Source organism: Diadema setosum, chromosome 2 (genome assembly GCF_964275005.1).
Source record: "Diadema setosum chromosome 2, eeDiaSeto1, whole genome shotgun sequence".
NCBI classification, from domain to species: domain Eukaryota; kingdom Metazoa; phylum Echinodermata; class Echinoidea; order Diadematoida; family Diadematidae; genus Diadema; species Diadema setosum.
Genome location: NC_092686.1, coordinates 28373569 through 28393619, shown reverse-complemented (window position 1 = coordinate 28393619; position 20051 = coordinate 28373569). Strand labels below are relative to the sequence as shown.

The following is a 20051-nucleotide window of genomic DNA, read 5'->3' as shown; positions in this document are numbered from 1 at the left end:
GTACAGTGTATGATACTATTTACCCACTTGAACTATGCACACAAAATAAAAATTTCCCCTACCTGGAAAGACTTGATAAATGTCCAGAGCAGAGTCCTGATTCCTTCCCCTCTGCTCAAAAGTTTGACCAATCTCATCACACGGAACAAGCGGAAGAAGTTGATGCTAAACTGCTTCTTACCCGGCTGCGAGGGGCAAAAAATCACGCAAAATAACATTAGTGAGCTTGGGACCCAGAATGAAAGTATAAAGCCCATACACAAAAGGAAAAAAAAAAAAAAACTAGATGAAGAATAATATAAGATTACACTCAGAGGTTTCATAGTATGTTTCTCGGCAATCCTTTGCGGAGATATGTAAAGCATGCCAAATGTACACCATTACTCGCATACATGTGTTTCACCATTATGTTCATTCACTTGCAGTGCATGTGCATAATAGCTGACAGCCTTGGAGAGCAGTTTTGATGTCCTTAACACCTTTGTAATCATCTTTGGGGACCCCTCCCCCACCCCCACAAAAAAAAGCACAAAGAAACAAAGAAACAACAAAAACAACAGCAAACAACCCCCAAAATACTTGGGTGCTTTTAATAGCGATCTTTTTCTGTCTTAATAAAACATGAGTGCTCATCAAAACCCTACTGGCCTCATGAAAACTGAAAGAAATCCAAAGATGTCTACAAAGACATTAACTTACTGAATCAACAATGCTTGAAAGTACACCTTTTTAAGAGTGGTCACCCTTATGACCTTTGTTAGATGTAGAATGTTTTCCCTGTCATTGTCTTACTATTAAAGAACAAATAATTTTGTTTGTTTTGTTTTTTTTTTCCTTACTAATATTTTTGCTCAGGTAAGCAAAATAAATGATAAAAACTGACTTATTAAGTAATTCAATAAAGCACAAACCAATCTGGAAAATGGGAAATCTGAATAGTACAATCATCAACTTGACTATCCAAAATTATATGATATTTTTCCTGTTTTATTTACTCATTCTCTGTCCATCTTAATTGGTAATGAATTCTCTGGATTTTATCACTTTTATAGTTCATCACATTCCTGGCAATCTTACTCCCACCACCAATTATTTTTGACATACTTGATGAAAATCTTAAGGGCTGTTAAAAAGGCATTGGTTATAACAGTTTGTTTAAGTACATATATAAGTACATATTCCGTGCTAAAGAAATGGATAGAATGGAAAACAAACTCACACTTATACTAAAAATTCTGATGTCATGCTAAAATATACAAGAAATTAATACTGTTATACCTAGAAGGCAAGATATCTTTTTTTTTTTTTTTTGAAATTTACATCTGGTTTTCATTTATGTGCTTTGCAAAAGAAAAATAATTATATTGATGATAATGAATAAAAAAAAAATCAGTGATTCAAGACAACTATTTAACCCAGAAGAGTGACAAACAGAAATATAATACTGTTCTATGTTTCATTTTCTATTTATATAGGTATGAAACAATGATATACTTACTGTATTTGCAATATTTGACAGATGCAAGTGCAAAGTACTAATTTGTGAGGTCTCATATTTCATGCACAAACACTATTTTTGCTCTCCCTATACAAGTAGCATTGGTGGCTATGGCATTGCTTTCCATGTCGGGCTAACCCACAACCAGTGACGCTGGTGCAGATCTATATCGAATTACACTAGAAGGGGAAGATCTACAGGGTAGACCATATCTCGGGCGTGAGAGTGAGACCACGTCAAGTTTCCTAGTTTGAATGCAAAAGTCTAAATGGATTCCAAACAGCAGATTGGTATCTCTCTTTTGGGAGGTGGGGGAGGAGGAGGAAAAAAGTTTTAAAGTAGTCAGGAGTCTGGCATGGATAATGTCATACCTCTTTGCAGTGGGGAGGGTGGGGCTTTAAAGGGGGTGTACAGTTCTGGTTGAGGTGAGGATTTAGCTTTTAACGTTTTGCGAGATATTCAGAAACCACTCTATGAGATGTCAAAGAGCATGCAATTCTAAGGGGTATCAAAAGTTTATCTGATGAAAATCGGTTTTGAAATGGCTGAGATATCTAAAAACAAGGTGAAACAAAGAGATCCTAATAAAAGGCATGGCCTGTTGCCTTTTATTATTATCACTTTTTGGGGACATCTTAGCCATTTGAAAACCAATTTTCATCATATAAATGTTGAATCCTTCTTAAAATTATACGCTCTTTCACATTTCATAAGAGGTTTCTCATTATCTCACTTAGGAATGTTCAAAACATGAATTCCCACCTCAACCAGTACTGTACTGTCCCTTTAACGTTGAGGTGCAGCCAGGTGACTGGTGGGCGGACATGCTGCATGTCTTCATGATAATTAAATTGGTGTCATCTAAGCTCTACTGTTTGTGTCCTACAATATTCCCCTCACACCCTTATAGTCACAATCTTTAATTGCCATGTGAGTGTAATTAGGCGACTATAGGGTTATGCTGTAAAAGTGGATAGTTTTGCGTGAGTAATTATTTTTCGCGCTCTGTTTGGTAAGATGAATTTTACATGTTTTCAATTCCAAAGAATGAGGACATTGATTACTGGAACATTGCTGATTTTTGCACAAGCTTCTGGTTGCGCAAAATGTGCAAAATTTTCAATACCGTAAAAGTTTCTACTTTCATAGTAATTTGTTATGTTCATTATTTCAAATGCTCATTATTCCAAAGATTCATTAATTCAAAATGAAATAAGGTTCATTCCTCCAAAAGTTCTTAATTAGCAGATGAAATAAGATCTGTTATTCTGAAGGTTCATTTATCTGAAAATGAAATAAGATCTGTTTTTCTGAAGTTCTGTTAATCTGACAACAAAATAACGTTGGTAATTTTGGAAGGCGAGTTATGTTCACATCCTCTTTTTACTTTCAGATTAACAAACCGTCGGAATAACAAACTTAATTTCATTTTTGGATTAACAAACCTCCCATATAACAAACTTTATTTCATTTTTGGATTGACAAACCTTTGGAATAAAGAAAATGATTTCAATTTTGGATTAAGGAACCTTTGGAAAAACGAACCTTCGGAATAAGGTCGCAAATGATCGGATTAAGAGACCCTATTTCATTTTCAGATCAATGATCATGTAGATATAGGGAATTTGTGTGTTTCGGAATAATGAACCTTTGGAATAATGAACATCACCCAATTAGGCAGACAGTGTGTGTGTGTGTGTGTGTGTGTGTGAATAGCATTCTTTTAACAGGTGACTAGGAAATGAAAATATTATACTCTTTCTCTCTCTCTCTCTCTCTCTCTGTCTTGTTAATATCGCAGAGAGTCTTTCATAACATCCCTGCCTAAGTCTTGGTCTTAGAAGCAACTTGTTGCAGATTTGGAAAATTGTAAAATCCAATAAATTTCTTTCTAGCCTTTTTTCTTGGGGAGGGGGGAGGGGAACACATATTTGTTACATTCCCCCTTTTACTGAGTATTATGAAATAATAGAATGTGATGTCCTAGGAAGAAGGCATAAATGCACAAGGATTATGTACACAAAGGGTATCTAATGGACTTTACATAACTTTGTTAGTGTTAAAAAAAGTCACGCCAGAAATTCCCAATGCACTGTGTGATCATGATGTGTAAACTTAAAGCCACATTTCAGCATTAACCATGTGTTGCTTGCATAGAGTAATGATAGACAAAAAAAGAAAATGTGTTAGCGAAGATGTACCAGTGCTGAGCAAAGTAGCAATATAATATCACAGGCTTGCTGCTGATGCAAAAATCAAGAGAGATCTAAGCTTTAAAAGAAAAAGATCAAAAGAAATGTCATCCAGCAAAGCCCCAATTAGATTAACCAGTTATTATGCAAGTGATAAATCAGGTTGCTCACATTGCAAACAAAGGTTAAAGGAGGAAAACCATCCCCCTACATGCACAATAAGTATGACCTGTAATTCCTGCCGTTAACTGAGGAGAGGGGAATGATATTTAGAATATCAAGAATGATATTTTAAAAATGCAAACTCAATGCAAACTTCTGTATGTGAGTAGCAGTACTATATATGCTTCATATTCACCACCAGAAAAGTAGCAACTTCATCTTTTTTTTTTTTGTCAATTCAAAATATAAACTTCTTATTCTTTGGATTGCATTAATGCGAAAAAAGATTACTAAACTTGGCATTTTTCCTATTTTTAAAGGGAAAGGACCATCCTATTTGGAGGCAGTCAAAACAAATCTTTGCCAATTGATGGTGTATTGACTCACTGCCACATAGCGCATACATTTACAAGAAATTTTCTGTATCTCTATGGGCAGTGCTTCACAGATTTTGTTCAGCAAGGTTTGGAAAAGTCAAAGAACCAAATCTAGGCCAATTTGACTGAAATTTTATGCTACCATGACACCAACATCCTCAAAAAAAAAAAATGACCTACTCAAGAACGTTGTGCCATATTAAAAAAAACTGTGCAGAGATATGCTCTTTTAAGGAACATTCTACGAGAAATTACACCTGGGTATAAAAATGTATGCGTAAGAGGGTGAACATGTGTGTCTGTCTGTGTGTGTGTGTGTGTGTATGTGTGTGAGAGTTTGTTTGTTTGTTTGTTTCAATATGAGGGATGGGGAGTGTCTCTGTCAGTCAAAGAGACTTTCAGCGTAGATAGTAGTCCCTCGTGTAACCATTCCAAACAGGCATAGGTGTGACTACCAAGAGTGGTACAGGCCAAAAGATAATGGATATGTTGGAAGTGAAGATGCTGCTAATTCAGCTAGAAAAGACAGAAGAAAAAAAAAATCATCTGTACCAGCTTCAGGTGCATTTAATGCTACTGAGAGAGTGAAAATATCAGAGAAGGAAAGTGCAGCTATGAAGTCGCGACGACGTACTAGTGAGGAGGACAGGCTAAACATTTTCAGAGTACAGAGTGCACGGATAGGTATGAGTAGATACTTGGAAGAAGATGATCGCGGAAATTGTCGTTTGATTTACCGATTGCATAACCTGTCGAGCATTCGCCCCCAACAACCAAATGTAGCCATCGAACAGAAAAAAAAAAATAGGGTGAAAAAAAGGAGAAATAGAGAATTCACTTGTCTAGTATGTCAAGACTTCTTGATAATACCAATTAAAGAAACTTGTCTCACAAATACCAACAACAGAACCAGACATCACAACAAGGATACGACAGGTGTAGACGGTGACGACATTGACTAGTTATATCGTGAAATTTCAGACTATAATCTCAAGGGCCATGTCTCTACATGCATGTGCAACCATTCTGCAAAACGGGCATTTTTATTCTCTGGTAGGTATTGTATGTGTGGCATCTTTCTATATTTGCAGTGAGATTAAGAGGAGCAAGACAGTGAAATTTAAATATTTCAAACAACACATGCAAGCCTCCTAAATTTATATACATTTTTCTTTTCTTTTAATTCTCCTGACACCCGAGATCAAGAAAATTTATGTTGCTACAGCCAACTTCCTCAGAAAAGATATCTCCTCATCATTAATGTCAGCAACTTTCTATTTCATCTACATCAGGAGGGGAAAATTGAAAAAAAAAAAAACTTTGATGGTAATACCATTCATGGTAAATGTAGTTATTTCATTTTCATGCACATAATTTCATATCATTTTTTTTTTAAGAATGTGAAAGGGGAAATGTTTGATATGCCCCATATGTCTTTTCCAAGTTGTTAAGTTTTATATTGGACAAAAATATAGAATACCATGGATGGGTAGTAAACATTCTCAATTTCAAGGTTAATTGTCTGTAAAAATGCACAGAAAATCCATCACATGATTGCACTATAGCAGGTACGCTTTTACTTGTTAGCATTTAGATAATGCACAATTGATATCAATAATTCTGTTAAACCAAAATAATATGACGTTTATGAAAAGGTTGATGTGTTATACACATATGGTGAACAACATACAGATACACAGACATACAGAAAAGGACAAACAAAGACAAAGTGATACGATGACAATTCAGCTGGCAGAAATTTGGTAATATTAGTTTCTGAATATGCAAGAACTGGTGTTATTCCCTACTGCTGGTTAAACCTGAGCCAAACTCCACATTTTCTTTTTCCTCCGGGTTCCATTTCATAGGGTTTGCGCAAGAAAAAGAAAATCAGGCCTTTTGGGCAATTTCTATGAAATAGAAATAAATAAAAAGCAAATCTTTCTGACAAAAACAAAAACAATTACAAGATATCAAATTCAATGAACAGATTGCAATCTTTAATAGGATGTAGCATAGTTGCCCATCATCCATCAGATGAACATTAGGATTGTGGACAAATCATCTCGCCCAATACGTCCACGATCTTTTAATAGGGAAATCCTCCCATTGTGTTTGAGATTTATCTCTACCACAGTGGATGTGCGCACTTTAGAAGAGTTTCCAAGGTATCGAAACAGAGATAGTTTTGAAATCTCTGCCAACCTCGGCGGCATTCATGTGAAGAAATGACAGCTGTGAGAACACACACGCAAAAAGAATGTGCGGCTAGAGGTCACAAAATTCACTTGTTGCAAAAAAAAAAAAGAAAAAAAAATGTGTACAACTAAAAGAAAAGGTCACCAAAAAATCATATCATTGTAATCTTTGTAACGTTCATTCACTGGTGACATGGCAATTTGTGCATGTCTACTCTACGATGTGTCAGCTTAGCCTTTAAAAAATTACAAATCATGTGCAGAAACTAAACAACATCTTAAGTTAAAAGGAAATTAAGTGCAGAAACTAAATCATACTTAATGTCACTTTAAAAGAACAAACAAACTGTTCAACAAGAACAAAATGCGATACATTTATAGAGGTGATAGAAATAACTTGAGGTAAATAAAAATCGGAGAAAGAGAAATGTAGAGTTTGGCATGACAGTATGACAGAGCTGAAACAGTTGACAAAGTAAAAGGCTATCAGATAAAATGTTTGATTTTCCTCGGGTCCTACTTTAGCACTATTTAGCTTCTTATCAGCCAGCACTATTAGATACTAACATTCATCCATAGGAATCATAACTGACCAAAAAAAAAAAAAGACTTTCTTTTATATTCAATTCAGACAGTGGATTATATAACAAACCACTCTTGAGACAAGTTCTGATGTATGAGATTGACTCAATTAATTTTGATCAAAACATGATTATTGATTAGGTGGAACAATGAGACACCTCATTATCAAAGTTTTGCTAGTAATACCCAAACACCCATTGTTTACGGAGCAGGTACCAACATATTACGATTCCACATATGACTATAACGACACGCATGTTCACATGTTCATTCTCTAATGGTTTGCACCGTACAGGCAAATTACAGTGCACACCAGTAGAATTTTAAAATAGACAATTCTTCCGCAGTAAATTCAATATCTTCCATAAGAATGACAGTATTGTTTCAATTTTTAAAAAAAAATGAACGACAAATCACAACAGCATTACTTATGTTAAATCCCTGTGAACAACTCTGCAAGGGGAAGTGCAAACGAGTCATCAATATGAACTGTTTAAAATGCATCTGTTTGAACAATAATCAAAATAACTCAGATATTAAAGTAACATAGGGCACTGAGGCATTTTGTTTTTCATTTAACTGATTTGTCTAACCTTCTAAGCCCTGCATAGGAACCAAAATTACTGGCACAAGACAAGAAGGTTTCTCAGATTATTTTCCGATTAAAGTAGATGATAGTGTGGCACTGGTATTACGAGATCTATCTGGTGAGAATGTCCTAGGCTCCATAGCTTACAGAAATATCAACAAAATATTAGCCAAGAAAAAAAAAAAAGAGCAAAGATTAACTGTAAGGATCAGAGTAGTAAGGTAGGAGAGAACACATAGAGAGACCCTAAAAATGGTAAAAATGCCCATCTGCTCTTTAAAAAAAACCCAAACCAACAAACAAAATGAGAGTAAAAGATTAAAAAAAAATGCAAAGGGTCAAGGATTATCACACTATACTACTAACAGAACAGCCATATAAATAAATAAGATGGGTGCCCTAAAAGTTAATTGCAAAAATGAGAATTTAGCAAGAAACAAAAGGGGGGTATAAAGAATGTAATAAAAGCATGGATGCTCACGATGCACAAACATTTACAAGATGCATGCATCATCTAAGAAAAAAAAATTCTCCCTTTAAAAGATGAAATTATTTCACTCCAGGAGTACATGATGCTTAAAGTTATTTTTAGAGGGTGTTCCTCTGGATGTTTCACTTGTTTGGTACTGGACATAATACTGGAATAGAATTTCTCTCAACCTCAGTTTTAAGAAATATTTCAAATAAATCACAGCAAAGACTATCTTGTGCATTGATGCTTCTTTAAGTACCCAATTAAATGCCTAAAAGTACCAACATACAAAAAATGATTTCCACATATTTATACCAGTTATGGAATCAAGAAATGTTGTATTGATAAACAATTTGCCCTCATAAGCAGCAAGATGAAATTCATGATATGAATTTAGAAATACAGAACTGATTTTTTTTTGGTAAAGAATCCAAAATGCAATACTTATAATAAATTGACGAGGAAAGAGTACAATATTATTTGTGGGATTATCTCCATATTAAAGCATGCACTATTGACTTTCATTATTTAAAAAGGAGATAAATTTGAAAAACATTGAATGGATATACTTGTGAGCAAAAAATTCTTAAGGTATTCTTTAAGGAGGACAAAGTTTATCAACAAAACCACCAGTGATTGTTTTACCAAGAGCAACTGGATTCTGTATACCTTCTTATCAGGCAAAACAAAATGATACACTTCGGTGATATCAAATTTTATGTAGCAATGTGCCTCGTTAGAATATCTGTTGAAATATCCTGTGTGATATTGGTAAAATTCATTCAGCATTTATAAAGGTTATTAGCTGACACTGATATCCCGATGTATGAAATGTGCAAGCAAGTAGCATATATCCTTATGCAAGAAAGTCCAGAAAGGTGATTACTACTACTTTTTTTTTTGCACTTCCTCTTTAAGTGATAAAATTAATGACACTTCTACAACAGATGGTTTCACAGCTGGAACTACACACCACAGAATGCAGTGCCGACAATACATCAAATGACTACATATAATTGTGCGCAAAAAGAAAATAAGAACAGTTTCAATGCACACCAAAAAAAAAAAAAAAAAACGAATGTTGTCATATGAAAGAATAAGCAATAAAGATTTATATTAACTTGAATAAATCTTTTTAAAGGGCAACATTAGATCCCAATATCACCAATGTTAATTTCTCTCTTTTTTTTATACATATGTTCATGGACAAAACAAGGTTATACAAAGAGGATGAAACTAGAATATGGTTCTTTTTTTTGTTGTTAGACACTGATATGAAATAAGAAGGAGAATGCACAAATCTGAATGCCCCACATGTAAATTTTACAGAATAAGCCAACAGATTTCCAACCAAATGCATGCAAAACTGTTTTTTCAACAGAAATACAAGATGGATAGAAAGCCATGTTTATTTGAAAGGAAGGAAAATGAGAACAAAATAGATGTTGCACCAACCCTCTGTATTTTTGTAGATTATTTGATTTGGTTTGAATAGCAGGTTCAAATGCCAGGGGGGAGAACAGAAATGAGTATGGGGTGGTCAATTTGGATGTGGGTGTTTTGGAAGGGGAGGGGTGGAAGGAATAAACAAATAACAAACAAAAGAAAAACAAGCAGGATTGGTTATGTTAGTACAGCAATCCAACCGAAGTAAAAAAAAAAAAAAAAAAAAAAAAAAAAAATCCATGTTATTCTTAGTATTAAAAGCATCGCTCACATTAAAGATACATTTCGATACATTTTTATTAAAACTAACAAGGTGTTAGGTAACCACCAATTCTCACGCTACCAACCTTACTCTGCACCCCTACCTCTTTTCATGACTCCTTATCATGAATGATTTTGTCATGTATTATGCTTTGTAATCAAGCCTACCCCATTAAAAATAAGCCCGGAGTACACTTGGGCAGGTGTCTATAGGCGTGTCTTCATCAGCCCGAAGTTGAAACTAGCGGGACATTTTGCGGTCTTAGTACATGTAAATAGCCCGATACAGCGAATGTGCGTCTTCATCAACTCGAACAGCCTGCTTCGGGAAATTAGTCCGAAAATTAACGCATGCGCACTTTGCAATATAACTCTGCCTACAATGTAGCTCGCGGTTCGAAAGTGGATTTCCCCGCTCAAAATCTCCTATATCACCGTATGTACGATTCTACAACCAGGGAGGTGAGCGGTACAGCAAATTCTCTCCAAAGGGATATTAATAACGCTACTCTTTTATCCAGTGAGGCATCTTATATGAAGTTAAAAAATTGCAATGTTTAAGCAAATCAAAAATACACACAATCTGCAAGAATCTTCAGCTAAGGTAGAGTGGACCAAGAAGAAGTTTACAAAAAACAGCTAGCATGCACGGCACTGAGTTTTATTAGGGAGGTGAGAGAAATCACCTCCCTGGTTTTAAAGATGTCAGCAACAGTAGGCCTATATATACATGATATATTATGTGATCCTGGATGAATACACCGTGCGTGGGGGTAATGTACTATACACAATTACTAGCTTGTATATGCGTTTTCCATTGCCAGCTGGCTAACCAGAAGCGTGGAGGGATCGAGAAAATTTCGGGCTGATGGAGACGCACCCAAAATAGCACGCTATTTCACGAATTAGCGCTCTAGTTGACGAACTAGACCAAGATTTTGGGGGAAATTTTCCCGATCAAATAGCGCGCTATCTGCGTCTTCACTACACAGATAGCGCGCTATTTTGACATCGGACTAGTTTGGTAACCGCAAGATAGCGCGCTATTTTGAAACTTCGGGCTGATGAAGACACGCCTTTAGGGAAACACTTGTTGCAGGAAAATCAGCTCGTCCAAAACAGGTGAAGTACAAATCTTGTGCAGTATCAATTTACACAGGGAATATTGAAACAATGGCTTTATAATGGTAATCAGATATTTTATGAATTACATGCCAGTTAGGGGTTCTGTAAAGCTGTAACAACCCTTCGAGCTTTCATGGACTCTTGACTACATATGTGACCCTGCATCATAAAACACACAAATAGTCCCATGGGATGATTTTCGAGTAGGCCTGAAAATGTCAACCTCAAGCCAAAACCATGTGTGATCTAGCTCTTTACCTTGTACAATGTATATGCACATACTGGTGGCTGATATGCCTTGAAACACTAGTACATGTATCTGTAACTTGTGCTGCTTGACATTTCTTTGTGTTAGTGACAAAAAGTGATTCAAGAAAGATCATATCCATACACAAAACCCTACTACGAGTCATGCTTTCTATATTTCTAAAATCTGGAACCACAGTGATCATTAAAGGAATAATTTACCATTTGCAGATGAAAGCATTAGTGCTTTAAAATAGTTCTAAAATGTGAGTTAGGGATAGAAACAACCACTGTCAAAATTTGAATCCGTATAAAGGATGTTAAGTGTTGTTAAATACACAAAATGTGAACAATAGTTATAATAAAAATGTTTCCAGACTAAACCGTATACAGTTACGGTTTACTGAGAAAAATCCTGATATCTCCTTATATTTTAGGTTTTATGGCAAATATTTCATATGGTAGGATGTTTTATGATACAACAGACCTACACATATGCATTAAATGTGATATCTTGAACATTTTTGAAATCACTGCTCCCAAAGGTATACTGGACCTTTAAGGTCCAGAATTGAATAATTTAGATGGAATCCTGTAGATTTCAAACCTCACTTTGAAAATCTGATAATGAACTTTGTTCATCGCCCTATCAAATCGCAGGTTATGATAGATTTAGTGTCAGAGCTGCCAAAATTGCTCAGACATCAACAAAATGGACAATATCACTGATCTACCGAAATGGCACATCTACATGTCTTAATTCATATCTACACATACTGTGCACAGATAAAAGTATGAGACAGGACATGCAAGGAGAATAAGCCTGAATATTCTTCTTTTTGTTTGCGCCGTGTCTTGCCTCCATCGTCTGTGCAAAAGCACTAAGAGATGAGACAGTAGGTGGTACGACCACAGCCACTAATCCTTCTGGCTTAAATTTCAGTGCCTTATCCTGAAGCAAAAACTTTAATTCAATTTACACACTCTTATCTGATGACACTTTGCTGTTTTTCGATGCAAGGTCACATGTAATCTCATGAAGATCTTGACTGACTAAAGTGTATAAATGAATTTTGGTATCAAACATATAAAAAACTTTTAACCTTAATGCACATATCTTTTCTCTTTTTGGGGGGGGGGGGGAGGAGGGGGAATTTTCTGATAAACATGGGAGGATGTGCAGAACTGTCATGTAATTAGTAAATGGGCATGTAATGAGTGATTAGAAACAAATCGACAAGTCCCTGGCAGTTTGGTCAGTTGGTAGAAGATCCCTGTACCAACACAATTTACACTTACTACCACCACAAGTACCAAAAAGGGACACATTATTGGTGTCAGTTATATGATGGTAGTGTAGACAAGGTAAAACATCACACATTACAAAACATGTCCAAAAATTCATAACGATTGTAATCATCTGCCATATGGATCCTGAAGAAAAAGTACAAATGCATCTCAGGAAGGAATAAAATTGAAAGAGATTAACTGTGTGTGATATTATCATCATTTCAAATACCACCAAATCCATGAATATCACTTTAATTTTGCTGATAGACCCAATTCAAACTAATTCCTTTCATCACTATTTGTTCCTAACTTTCTTCTATTTTCATCTAAGATCAAACTACATTGAATACTTGATATCTGAAGATATTTCTATGCACTAACAGCCAAGTAACCCTTTGTCTCTACAATATTCTACTTGTCAATAAGAGTGAACACATGGCACATCCATTTCTGGTCACCAAGAGCTTGTATAACCGATTCTCTGAGAGGGTGGCGTGTATCTTTTTTCCTAGGCCTCCTGCAGACTAACAAATCCTGTACATTGTAGGAATTTCACATTCTGGACATCTCAAGTTGTCAATGTTACTAATCTTCAAGACATTGCCAATGCCAGAGTAAGCAGTTCTCACTGCAAAGTAAGGGAAAGAAGATGGCAAGCTCATCCATTCAATTTTTCCCCCGTTGGATTTGGACTAAAATGAGACACTTAAATTATTCATTGTAGTTAAGGTTTCCTTTTGTGTTTTCCCCTTTCAGATTCCAATGCTCATTAGAACAGCCTACTCTGTCCGCAAAAATTGAAGGGTGTTTGCCATTTCTTGATAATAACTGAAGTTCTTGTGATGGCTCCTTTCTAATTAACAAAGTACTGTGCCGTGTACTATATGTGATTCTGGTAAAATGAATACTGACAATTTATTTTTTACCCCCTTTTTTCTTCTAAAGGGGAAGGGGAAGCGGGGATGGAGTTGTTTTATCTTATTTCTTGGATTTCCTGTAGGAACTTGACCCACACAACATAAAATTTTAAAATTGATCAAAGAAATGTTTTCACTGTGGCCAAAACTTCAATGTGTAGATACAAGTATGTTCACTTCTGAGATGTCAATTATAACTGAATCTGTGGCAGTACTAAAAGGAACAGCGTAGACATACTTGTAGTTGATCAAGTGTTACTTGTATCTACCGGCTCAATATCCTTGTAAGAACATAAGGTTAGATGTGCTTAAAGAATATACCAAGTAGGGCATGAAAGATATACATAATGCTTAATAATGCTTGAGGATTTTTTCATCACAATTCCTGAAACATTTCTGATTAAGATCAGGTGATCAGAAACCCAGTAAATATGGAATCACACTTTTTAACTTTATCTAAAATTAATTTATTTCTCAGTGACACAATGACAAGAAGTCTATTCTCTGTGTCACATGGTTTTTTTGTTTTCCCTTCTTCTTTAGGCATACTTCAACCTTTTCAAACTGTCTTCCTCCCAGAAAATAAATGCCCTGGCCATTTATAAAAGTCTTGCCCCTTTCATATCTGGTTGATTTAAACCTTTTAAAACTACTTGTGCCTAGAAAATGCATACACAGAAGAATAAAAGTTTGAGAAATAACAAATATTGCGAAAAAGAATTAAAAAAAAAAAGAATTTTAAAAGTGAGACTCACGTTGACCTCATCGGCCACAATATCGATGATACTCCCCAGCACGATGATGAAGTCAAACACGTTCCAAGAGTCCCGGAAATAGTTCTGATCACAGAAATAGAAAACAGAGAGTAAACAAATAAACTAGACAAAGGCTTGAAAATGATATCACTCCATCCCATCTTAAATGCAAAATATCTTCTACAACCGAGACTAGCAGGAATGGAACAGTAATTACAACATGAAAACAAACCCTATATAGTGAATTCCTTTCAAGATATTTCGATTTATGTTTGAAGTTTGATATGACCAGAAGTTTCAAAGTACTAGTTATACAATAACACTCTATAATTAGTTTAATATTACATTCACTAATTGCAAACAATAACACAAGAAAGAAACCTGAGCACAGTCAGCATTTAATTTGTAGACTCTCCCATACCATCAATAAACTTTCCTTCATTTTTGTCTCCATTACTGACATTTTTGGTCACAACTACATTGTGTCAAATTTTTGTCACAACACTGGCTAAAAAAAAAAAAAAGAGAGAGACAAATGGCCAGTGAAGGCTGAGAAGGGGGCATTGATGCCCAGTTTTATTTATTTTTTCAATTCAGCAATTAGTTACGTGGAGATTGTACTTTCCTTTATTTCCACGTTGTATTGACTTTGCAGAACCTTATGTAAATGTTTTAATCTAATTGCTCTTTTGCTGGAAATGAAAATAAATGAAATGAAAAATCAAACAGAAAATGTTTCCTGGATCTGGGCTCGTGTCGTTTACCAGAGAGAATAAGGTCATGACATGTTGTCGAGACAACTGCAGCAGCTAATCACAATTCTACGCAAAGTCTACCAACCTTGGGTTTGAAGGCAATGATCTTGAGCAGGAACTCTACGGTAAAGACCGCTGTGAAGATGATGTTCATGTAATCCAGGACTTTCTCATATGGCTTTGGTTGATTACGGTACTGTGGGTAAGAACAAGCAAAAATACAAATACCCTTTGACTTCCAAACATGGTCACTGTCACAGATTGACACATGATGACATAAATGGTATCCGGGGCACCAAATGAAAATCAGCCATTTTGTTGAATTATTTATTTTTTTAGAAGTTTGTACTCTTGGGTTGCTGGAGCTGGCAGTGCTAGCCACTCTAATATCCACTATCTAATAGTCTAGAATCGGAAATCATTTCTGGCATTTAGCAGTACTGTTACCGGAATATATAGCTAAATGACATCAAATAGATATATGTTTGTGAATCTGCCCATCTCACAGCCAAGATTGCACATGGATAAACATCAAATTTTAGGCATCTTAATGTAACCGTATTCAAGTGGAGCAATTTCGATGATTTTCTGTCACCTGACCGCACACAACATGCTGCAACAAGAGAAATATGAGGATCACCTTCCACAATTCAGTCCATTTTTTTGTGACATTACATTCATTCTAATTTCACCATTTGAATGTTAGTGTTGACCGTGATGACTATGACTAAGAACTCAAATACAAATGAAAGTAGCATAAATCAGAATAAAACTCTCATCATGATCAATGCAGTAAACGACATTCGTCTTGTTTCTAATTCATACAGTGTTATTCGTTTGACTGACAAAATTTATATTACATATACATGTGTATATAAAAGAGACATAGATTTATACACATACACATAAATACATACACACATACTTGCATATGTACACATACATATACACACACATATACAGGATCTGCGCATACAAGTATCTGTACATATAAACACACACAGACATACATGTATACACATAGATATGTGCCTATAAACATATACTTATACAGACAAACACACAGGATAAGACATATAAGTATGAAAATCCACAACTTCACCAAAAGGCTTACTTTCATTGCCAGAATGATAGTGTTCACCATGATCAGCACAAAGATGAAGTACTCAAAGCCCCTAGACGTGACCAGCTTCCATACGAGGTGCTGCTTGGAGTTCTTTGGGATGTACTTCCGCTGGGGTTTGGCCTTCAGCGCAAACTCCAGACAATTTCTCTGCAGGATCGGAAGGAGTGCGCAATGTGGAAAAGGAGGAAAGAGTGGGGAGGGGGGAGGGTGGACGGAGTCAAAATCATGTGTATATAGTGGCCATCACTGCTGAAAAAGACTTTTACTATGGAGGTCATAACTTGCTTCATTCTTTTGATATGATTTTACAAAAATATAACTTGCAGTACGTGTACACACACATGTATAATTATATTAACACAGTAGCCAAAAGTAACTCTCACATTTTGATTATGCCATATCCCCTGTTTACTGACTACACATGAGAAATCTGTCAGTCAAAAAATATCCTGAGCAAGTCTTTACCTTTGGCAAACTACCACAATTAACACATCAGCGGCATGAAGAGATTAACAATTTGATATTCTGCTGTAGTGCAGATCTGGTCCACTAAAGTAGCTGACCTGGTGATCCCATGCCACTACAAGTTCTTGTATGCTTGCCCTCTGACACTGACCTATTCACAATTTCCTGTGTCTACTCCTCCAAACTATTTTGCTTGATTTTGTCCAGATCACAATTCTCATACTTAGTTCTCTCTCTTCCTTTTTAAAGAATTATTCAAGTTGTATTGACAGTTGACCATATTCAATGTCTGCAACCTCACCAACCACAGCATCAAGCTTTAACATTTGTGTATTCCTGCTTTCATGGCCACATGACCTTTAACATTTGACCCTTTCCTGCATGCATCTCTATGTACTGACTACCGACCTGATTTTTGTCCAGCTCACAGTTCTTGTATTCCTGTTCTCCCTCGCTCTGGAAGGTGACGATGACAAAACCCACAAAGATGTTCACCATGAAGAAGGCAATGACAATGATGTACGCAAAGAAGAAGACCGCCACCGCCATGCGATTGTTGTGTATGGGGCCCTGGTCGTCGACGGTGGAGTCGATGGCAACGTACAACAGTCTGAAAAAAAAAGAAGATATACAGCCATTTATAACACATTAACCATATCAATCCCACTCTATATTTGGTTTTAAAGTTAGATTCATGTGAACTGTACAAGATTTTAAATATCGTAACTAAATAAGTAATTTGAACAGTTGTATCAGTCTGTTATAAATCCACCAGCTGAAAAATCAACAAATAAAGCTGCAATTTGATTTGTATGAAAAGGCTTAACTGATTTACCCATTATACCCTTTCATTGGAGGTTATAAAGATGCATCACTAAGGATTACTACCATGCACTCCTTATTATTACAACATTCGTGAGATGCAACCAAAAGTCTTGAACATGTCCTGCTTTCTTTCTGTATGCCATCACATTTTACCCAAGAACTTAATGAATATTGAGTACATGCCTGAAAATAAGCTGAACATATTTAGCATGGATGTGCCTCACTGGAACACTCCCCACAGCATGGATAATAAGCATGGTTGGTGCGGGTTCGATTCTAGTCAAGATACTAAAGGGAAGGTACAGTATTGGTGGAGATGAGAATTTGGCTTTTAACTTTTTGCAAGATATCAAGAAAACACTTATGATATAGTACAGAGCGTGCCGTTTTAAGAGGAATTCAAAGTTTACTTGATGGAAATCGGAATTGGAATGACTGAAACATCGAAAAACAAAGTAAAACAAAGCAATTGTCAATAAGTGTGGGTCCCACACTTTATTAGAATCGCTCTTTTTTGGATATCTCAGCCATTTCAAAACCAATTTTCATCAAATAAACGTTGAATTCTTCATAGAATTACATGCTCTTTCATATTTCATAAGAGGTTTCTCATTATCTCACCAAAAAATGTTAGAAACCTGGAATTAGGTCTCAACCAAAACTATACGATCCCTTTAATACTATACGATGTAAAAGCTCCATGGCATGGTGGAATCACGCAATGCCTAGAATCAATATTTTCTTCTTCTTTTTTTAATTTCAAAGAGGTTCAAGGAAAAAGATGCACTCGCTGACATACCTGGGCCATCCCTCAAACGTTGCTACAGTGAAGAGGGCGAGCATGGCGCTACCCACGTTGTTGAAGTGGAACTCGTTGTTGCTCCACACACGCTCCGCCACAGTCACTTGGTTCAGGTCACCGTTTTCGTACTCGAAGTAGTAACCCCTAGGAAGGAGAGAAGCGGACAGGTAGACAATCTTGTGAATGTAGAAGCAGACGTACACAAAAAGTAATGAAAGAAATGCCTGAGGTATTCATTTGAGTCATGTATTCAGAATTCCTATACAGTATGTGATTTATGCAATAATGTTGCAGGAAACTCTGTGTGCTTTGAGTGGTGGTTGGCACAAATACACCCATAGTATTGCACACATTGTTCAAAGTTTCTGGCACAACAAATGTTAATGGGGATGATTGAGAGATGATCTCTGATGGTGTAGATAGATAAACACTCCAACCATGTAATATTGGCTCTGATAATATCATTTACTCTATGTGGATGAACAACTGCCATGATTAAACATGCAAAAAAAATAATAACACGGAAAGATGAATTGAGCTAGTTAAGGTTAATGAATGGTATAAAAAGAAAAAAAAAATGAGTAAGGAAATGACAAGTTATGATGGAAAAAGTACAAACATCATAACTATTGTTAAGTCTAACATTCTACACACTATGATAGGTTCATGCAGGATATTATCTAAATGCCAAGATCAATCAAGATCAGATATACAATATGATTAGGTGAAATTAAGATAACTGGTCGGTTGAAAGATTTACATTGCAGTGAAAACTTGACTGCCTTGACATTTGAACTGCTGCAAAAAGGGCATACACTGAAACCTCATCCATTATTTTGTTTAATGTGCACAGTTTCACCTTATCCATTCCCATTTAGGAAGATATCTTTACCAGTTGCAGAACATATGATTTACATCATTACCGAGATTAATTTGCATGTTGTTGGTTTTTTTTTTTCAGATATATTTCCCAACACATTGATGTTACAGAGAACAAGTACAGATATGTAAAAAAAAATATATAATAATAATAAAAGAAAGAAATAGGCATCTTAGAGCAAAAAGGTGGCAGAGAGAAAGCCAAGAGTGACTCACTGGCACTGATCCTCCGTGAGTTTGGAGCTGTCAGTGCAGGAAAAGAAGGTACCGCGAAAGAGCTGTACCCCGATGCACGCAAACATGAAGACCAGGAGCAGTGTCACTAGCATGATGTTGCCGATTGTCTTGATGGCAACGAAGACACACTGAACCACATGCTGCAAGGGGGAGGAGAGTGGGGGAGATAGAAGAAGGGGGGGGGGGAAATAGTCATGTTTCATATCATTGTCATAATAAGCCAGTTCAAAGATAGCTCAGGTGCACATGGGTACAAATGACCTTTCACTTTTCTCAATTGGTTAGGTACTTCACTCAATTCAAAGTGACATAATGCAGCAGCTTGCCCAACATAGCAATTTATGGAACTCGTATTCTAACAAAGAATGAACCTGTGTAAATGAAGCATCCATTTCATAGTGCTGTTTTGAATACATTAACAAACTTTTTCTGTTGACATTGCCAAATACCAGGCTTGCTGTCAGGTGGCTGTACTGGCAAGCACCATTTATAAGGATGACATGAATATTCATAGCATTACAAATGCTTATCTCAGTGAAATTAAAAACCAACCTGTCTCTCGGTACAAATGACCTTTTTCTGCTCATGCTCAAACTGGAACCCCGAACTAGCTTATTGTCTGATTGTACTCATTATAGCATTGATTAGATTGTTGATAATTCTTAGTTCTGTCTCTATAAGCATCCTTGGCATGGTTGTCATCATAATAATACTGTCAACACTGTCATCCATTGCTCTGTAATCATTTGTTTCCATCATCATTATCATCGTCATTCATATCACCATCGTCATCACCATCATGATAACCATCACCTCTCTTACCTCATCAACATCACAATTAAAGGGATCGTA

General features: G+C 36.0%; 1 protein-coding gene across 1 annotated transcript in view; it reads right to left on the bottom strand.

Moving 5' to 3' along the window:
* The window catches only part of LOC140246255 (voltage-dependent L-type calcium channel subunit alpha-1D-like), a 91295-nt gene that overhangs the window by 24294 nt on the left and 46950 nt on the right, over nt 1-20051 (bottom strand). Inside the window, exons 20-26 of the mRNA XM_072325713.1 lie at nt 19179-19339; nt 18081-18227; nt 16865-17066; nt 15980-16138; nt 14951-15061; nt 14111-14194; nt 63-185 (exon numbers count right to left, since the gene is read on the bottom strand). Of these exons, the coding sequence (XP_072181814.1) occupies nt 63-185; nt 14111-14194; nt 14951-15061; nt 15980-16138; nt 16865-17066; nt 18081-18227; nt 19179-19339 (987 nt within the window). The remainder of the gene's footprint in view (nt 1-62; nt 186-14110; nt 14195-14950; nt 15062-15979; nt 16139-16864; nt 17067-18080; nt 18228-19178; nt 19340-20051) is intronic.